This window comes from Ictalurus furcatus, chromosome 20, assembly GCF_023375685.1.
Source record: "Ictalurus furcatus strain D&B chromosome 20, Billie_1.0, whole genome shotgun sequence".
Classification (NCBI taxonomy): Eukaryota; Metazoa; Chordata; class Actinopteri; order Siluriformes; family Ictaluridae; genus Ictalurus; species Ictalurus furcatus.
In genome coordinates this window covers 6,820,005-6,827,422 of record NC_071274.1, presented here as the reverse complement: position 1 = coordinate 6,827,422, position 7,418 = coordinate 6,820,005, and the positions used below count along the sequence as shown (strand labels likewise).

At 35.2% G+C, this 7,418-nt stretch overlaps 1 protein-coding gene across 1 annotated transcript; it reads left to right on the top strand.

Annotated features, from left to right (window-relative positions):
* Positions 1-2,430: 2,430 nt before the first annotated feature.
* On the top strand, positions 2,431-6,815 carry LOC128624566 (succinate receptor 1-like). The gene is made up of 2 exons (XM_053652313.1): positions 2,431-2,451; positions 5,446-6,815. The coding sequence occupies exons 1-2, from the start codon at positions 2,431-2,433 to the stop codon at positions 6,376-6,378; spliced, it is 954 nt and encodes a 317-aa protein (XP_053508288.1). The 3' UTR covers positions 6,379-6,815.
* Positions 6,816-7,418: the final 603 nt, after the last annotated feature.

Below are 7,418 nucleotides of genomic sequence, written 5' to 3'. Positions count from 1 at the left end.
CAATTCCCACCTCAATAGTACAGTAAAAATGGAGGGGAAAAAAAAAAACGTTCTTAGCTCAGCAGGTAGCTTAAAGTTTTGCTTTATGGCAGCTGTGGTAACTTAGCTGCCAATGTATGACATGATCGGACAAAAAGTTTGATTTATCATAAAACTTGCCTCAGGTTTTCAGGACTACCAGACTGATAAAATATTAAACAAACATGAGACTATACTAGCCGAGGGGAGGCATAACTAAGCTATCATTGTATGGGTTTCATTGATACAGTGCCATGCAAAGTACGTTAGCTGTCCTTATGCTCCGCTCATATCATGTTCACGTAAACTGGAACTCATATAGACATTTACACACCTAGTTTTCCTGCTCAGCATGTTGTTAGTGATGTTAGTGTTTCAGTTTCAACCCCTTTACTGGTATAAAAAAAAAATCAGGGTATATCCATTTTCCCCTTACACTAACTGTCTGCCAATAAGACAAGAGTATTTCCACATATTTTCCTGTAAACCCTGCTGATTGGTCTTACCTCTGTTCACTGAGGATAAAATACAACACTTTGTTCACCGAAGATACAAAATTACAACACTGCCATCTTCTTTTACTGATGTTCTGTTATGCAGTGACAATCCACTCCAACTGCAAAATCTGAGGAAAATTATTGGCGCCCCCAAGCTAGTGGCACCCTAGGCGACCTCCTAGTTCGCCTATGCCTAGAAACGGCCCTGCATGCACACACACACACACACACACACACACACACACACACACACACACACACCTTGCTTCGCTCCCAACTCTCTCTCTCTCTCTCTCTCTCTCTCTCTCTCTCTCTCTCTCGCTCTCTCTCTCTCAGGACAGTGTTCTCCCCACTTTATCTTCACCACTGCTCACTGAAACACAGAACATTTCATTAACAGAATTCTCCACGGAGATATGTGGTAATATAAGCTTAAATATTCATTTACTTTTACCAATTTAATTAAACACATTTCTATTCATAACCAGATTGCATTCTTTTTTGCGCTACTGATTTATTTCACAGCCACATGTACCTAGCTAACTACAGTAGTTGTCAGCATGCAGCACATTGAATTTGAGCCCCTGAGAGAAGTAATGCGTACACCTTCTCAGGAGACGGTAGCAGCAGTCAAACAGGCACACTCCCACTCACGTTATGGATTAAACAACATGAGACTGTTATTCCCATAGGCCTATATAATGCATTGTGCACAAGCAATGAAAAGGCTATAAGGTTTAACCTCATATTCTTATTCTATATTATAACTCATCATATGCCTCAGTTACTGACAAATTCAGTACTTGAATACCTATATCAAATGTGTAAAGTGCTTTGTAGAACCGCTTAGGTTAAAAGGCACCATAACAGTGCAGACCATTTACCATTAGACAGTCCTAATTCATTTTTGAGATAATGAATGAATATCTGGCTCTGAAAAAAACAAAAATACATTTAGTAGTCATGTAGTAGCAATTACCCTATGATACTAAAGCTGCACTGAGTGCACACTCATAACTCTGCTGACACATCTCAAGGCCATGTCCAACAATTTCAGCAAATATCTACAGCTATGGAAGAGATCATGCAGGCTTGAGTGGGGAACAGAGAGTACCCCTAACTCCACATCCAGGAACCCACATGAATAATGCAACTACTTCCACTAACCTGGACCTTTGGCTGAGAAATACAGTACACTATATGACAAAAAGTATGTGGACACCAGGCCAATCACACCTATATGTGCTTGTTGAACATCCCATTCCAGATTAGGTCCCCTCTTTGCTGTTATAATAACCGTCACTGTTCAGGGAAGGCTTTCCACTAGATTTTGAAATTTAGCCAGTTCATCTAAAAAAATGATCAGTGGAGGTCAGGACTCAGGCTATTCAAGTTCATCCACACCAACCTTGGCAAACCATGATTTTATAAACTTTGCTTTTGCACAAGGGTACGGTCAAGCTGAAACAGGTTTGAGCTAGTCCTTGTAGCTCCAGTGAAACGAAATCTCAATGCTATACCTACAAAACATTATAGACATTCTGTGCTTCGATGTTTAAAGCAATAGTTTGGGGAAGGCACACATATGGGTATGAAGGTATCCACATACTTTTGGCCATATAGTGTATGATGGCTCCTCTGGAAAATGTTAAGGATTTTAATGCAAAGTGCCATCCTGTTTGATAGGCAAGTGCTGTTGAGGTTTGAACAAAGTTACAGTGAAGTATCATTACTCCTTTCCACTAGTTCCTTTCAACATTAAACAGGTTAAGGGAGCAATATATATATATATATATATATATATATATATATATATATATATATATATATATATATATATATATATATATATATATATTAAATCTGCCTTGTAAAGTGCATATAACCTCATTCACATCAGTCATGCATCACGAACATGGGCTACTACAAATACTTGGTAATGCTGTATGGGTTTGTGAATGCCCCTTCAGATTTCTAGGCATTCATGAACAAAATCCTCTGAGCGTTCCAGAATCACTGTCATCAGTTACACAGATGACATCCTAATCTACTCAAAATCTGAAACCAAACATGTTCAACAGTTACAAACAGTTGTAACTGACTCCTTGAATATAACTTGTATGTTAAACTGTACAAAAGTGAGATTTGAAAAAAATTCACAAAAGGTTAGGTAAGTTCCTGGGGTACATCCTGGATGAAAATAGCATTGACGTGGACCAAAGCAAAGTTAAAGCAGTTACATAATCTACCAACCTACATCTGTCATAGGCTTGCAACACTCACTCAGTAAAATGTGCTTGGGATTAGATTTTTGACCTCACTTTTAGAATGTGTTTTGGATTGGAAATACCCTAAGCTTTACATGTGTTTGGCCTGAAATATTTTAACCCTGATATTTGTATTAATAAATCTCTTGCAAATGTATCCATATCACGTGTCTAAGAGGTCTATGTAACAATGATGAAAATACTATAAATTGGCTGGTGCAGAGATTTTTTGGAATGAGGAACTGTGAAAAGCTGACTACGCTCCCAAATAAACTAACCAGTACAATGGTAAGAATGCTTCAAATATGTATACTTTAAAAAAAGTTAATGTGTAATAGATCATTTGTATAAATATATATTAATGAGGTCCATTATTACTAAAGGTTATTATCATAATTTTTTTTATATTTAAAATAATATATAGGCAAATTATGTTTTATGTGTATATTTGCAAATGAAGCATAACCAAATCTGTTTGTTCAGTCGTACAAGTAATTATGCGTAATATGGATTATATGATCTTTTTTGTATTTTCATATTTAATATTTACAAGTATTCAGATATTTACAGTCTGTACCCTGTACAGTCTGTAACATAAAATGAGGAACAATTAAAGGGCATATTAATTTTGTTGTTTTCATGTATTTACTTTATCTTTTAAACCCGTTCTATATAAATAAACCTAACAGGTTTTATGCAAAGAAATTTTGCATGCTGTAAATAAGTCTCAGTTTTGGGATGAGCAATCCCCAGTGTGAAATTAACTCTTTCAGAACTAATTTCAGTGTACAACCTCATACCACAGAGAATTTGGGCTCTATTTTCATGGCCATGGCACACACACACAAACAAGTTTGTATATATATATATATATATATATATATATATATATATATCTTTATGAGTGTTGGTGCAGGTGTAATCATGGTGCAGATATAAAAAAGGGGCTGGGTTTTAGTGAATAAATTACTAAGAGATGTCTAATCAAGTTAGCTCCTGGTTTCCTCCTCTTGTGATCAGTATGTGTGCCATGGAGCACAGTGATGTTTTTTTAATCGTGTGATTTATATTTCACAGAGTTCATTCTGATTTTAGTAAAAAAATAACCATAAAAATTACAATAAATAAATAGTGCATTTTAGACTCACAATTAAAACAATTTCTAAATAAACTCCATGTACTCACTGTGTATTTTTATCAATAGAATGGATGACTGGTGGGTCACTGCTATCTACTTATTAATTATTTATTATTATCTGTTATTTATCTATTTATTTATTATTATCTATTATTGACAGCTCTATTTACTAAATAGATCTGATCATATTACAAGCAAACACATTTTAAGAGTTGAAAGATAAAAGGGAATTCTAATTATTTTGATTTTGAGATCATCATTTCAGACCAGACCTAATTAAAACAAAGCATTTAAGGAAGGATGAGATTGAATGTTGAAGCAGATGTGACACTACTGACTGTGAAGCTTATACATCACTTATGGGTGTGTATATACAAAGTAGGACAGATGTGCATGTGATTTTATGGTGTGTACCAGCTGGTGTGATTTAAATGGATTTAAATGCTGGTTAAAATAAAACCTAGTGTGTGACATCATAAAAACCATTACATTAACTGCATTTAATAGCCACAACTAGTTATTTATTTATTTATTTATTTTGCAGTTATAATAAATAAAGATGTTGTATTTAGTTAGTATTTGGATGAACTAGCCTATTTATATCGAAATGCAGTTAAATTATGAACATCCACAAAACCAGTTTTAAAGGGGTCATATGATGCTTTTTAATGCTTTCCTTTTCCTTTAGTGTGTAATGTATCTATCTCTGTATGTATATGATCTGCAAAGCTACAAGGCTCATAGTCTCCCACAAAGGGATTTATTCTATCTAAAAGAGAACACTGACCAAGACCTGCCTAAAACGCCTTGATCGAAGTCCAGATATTACTATGTATGAACGTCGCAATTTGAAAAGCATAATGGCAACATAATTTGACATTTTTTTAAACTGTATTTTTTGTTGTCACTTCAAGACATAAAGTTCTTACAGTGAAGAAGACAAATTAAGCCATTATCATATCGTACCTGAAAGGTAAGAGAGTTACAAAATAAAAACTTACCACTGCAAAACACTCTGCTCAAGTCATGCTTGCAAAATTAGTTCCGATTACTTGATCATCAATATGCTTGATCATCCACATTTTCAGAATCTGACTTGGGCTCAAAAGTTCAAATAATGAACTTTTAAAATAGTCTCATATGACTCCTTTAAGGTTGCACTTTAACAGGGAAATATTGTTTTATCCCTGTTCAATTTTTGGAGCAAAACAGATTTGAAAATCAATTGAGTAGGTGGATTCTGAATGTAAGAAACCCTTTTGCACCATTCTACACACATTAGTACAGCTCATCAATTTATGACCACGAACAGAGCTCAGCAACAGAGCTCAAAAAAAGAAAATATTGGATTGTGCAATCAAAAAACAGAACAAAAACAAAACAAAACAACAACAATAACAACAAGAGAAAACAACACCAGCGTTAACCATCAAATTACACTTGCACTGGCATGAAAAAAGAGTCATTTATAGTAATTACAATTACTATATAGTAATTATATGTAAAATAATCTTTATGGCTGCAGGACAACTGTTCCAGTGTCATCACTCCACTATTAGAGAGATATTACCTGTCGCCTCTGTATGCTATGGAATTTACATTTGGCTTCATCGGAAACCTAGTGGTGATCCTAGGCTATATCTTTTGCCTCCCTGCTTGGAAGTCCACAAATGTGTACCTGTTTAACCTGTCTGTGTCTGACCTCATCTTCCTGTGCACTTTACCTGAGCTGTCCTATAACTACGCTTACAACCAGACGAAATTCAATACTTCACTATGCGTGGTTAATCGCTACATTCTCCATGTGAACATGTACTCCAGCATCCTTTTCATGATGTGGGTAAGTGTGGACCGGTTCTTGCTGCTGTGTCATCCACAGCGAGAACACATCCTGTTGACACTCAAGGCCTCGTTGTGCATCACCATACTGAACTGGATCTGGGTAAATGCTCAAATTGCTCCTCTCATCGTCTTCATTATTCAGGACTTGGAGGACAATGGCTGGACAGTGTGTCGTGACTTTTCAAGACTGGGAGTGGCCAATGTTACTCTGATTTACAGCATAGTGCTCACCATAACTGGATATGTGCTGCCACTGCTGGCTTTGTTTCTATCATCACAAAGGATGGTTTCTGTACTCATGAAAAGAGAGGAGGTGCTTGGGACATCCTTTCAAAGGCCAGTAAGACTCTTGAGGGCTGCGGCAATCATGTTTCTGGTGCTCTACACACCCATCCATATAATGAGGAATGTGCGTATTGCATCTCGACTTCCTGAATTAAATTTGTCACTGTGTATCAAGGACTACATCAATGCAGTTTACATAGTGACACGACCAATTGCATTTGCTAATAGTGCCATCAACCCCATTTTTTACTTCCTCATGACAGACAAATTTAAAGAAGCCATGCAAGACAAGTGGAGACAGCTGAAAAGGATGCTAATGACTGCATCATAAGCAAGTCTGACTTATCAAGCAAAGGCAGCACTTATAACAATTGTCTTGCTTTCAAATCTGACTGTGGTGTACATTTATATACAGATGACTGAAAAATTAAAGCGAAAGCCAACATAAAGTGTCTCAGTAAAGTGCAGAGAGCGTCTTCAGTATACCTTGGTATAGATTTTACAAGTCTCTAGAACTGTACTGGAGAGATACTGTAAACTCCATTCTTCCGAAATATATTTGCTTAGTTTTCTTTTGATGATGGTGGTAGCAAGCACTGTCTAGCATATTACTCCAAAATCTCTTGTAGGTGTCCAGTTGAGTTGAGATCTGATGACAGTGATGGCCTTAACATATGACTTATATTTTTATACTTATTATCATGGAAGAGATCCTGAAAGAGACCATTCCCATCCGAAGAGAAATTTGTAATCATGTGATAAAGTTGATCAGTCAGACGAACTGCAAATTTGGCCATATTGTGTCCGAAATGTCAGTTACTTGATTTACTTTTTGTCTTGTGTTTATATTCTATATTCTATATTCTATAGTTTATATTCTATTTATGTATTATATTTCATTATATTCTGTAACATATTTAAAAGAAATCATGGTACTTGGTAAATTGGAATATTTTCCAAACAGCCAACAATTAAATATAGAAATGTAAAATAGAGTTATTTGCAGCCATGTGCCTGTAGGTGGAACTATTGTTTCAGCTGTAAAATTCTATTATTCCACTAGAACACCTGTTGTTACTACTGAATATTTCTGAATAAAAATTTGAGCTTCTTAAATAGGATATTGTTTTCAGTACATTTATTGTATTTCTTTTGTTTCATTTAATTTTGTTATTATTAAGCAGTCATTGTTAAGCCTGTGCACAACAAAGTAATAAGCACTAATAAATAAAAGCTAAAAAGGATAAACATTAAACAGTAATAATATTAAATAAATTACATTAATCTTGTGTATATTAAAATCTGCAATTAACCCTACAAAAAAGAACAATTCAACAGTTCACCTTGCTGACTTTTCTGACAATTACATAA

Coding starts and splice junctions, on each gene's coding strand:
- LOC128624566 (XM_053652313.1), top strand. CDS start 2,431: ATGGGCTACTACAAATACTTG. Junction 2,452..5,445: donor TGGGCTACTACAAATACTTG/GTAATGCTGTAT, acceptor TTATGGCTGCAG/GACAACTGTTCCAGTGTCAT.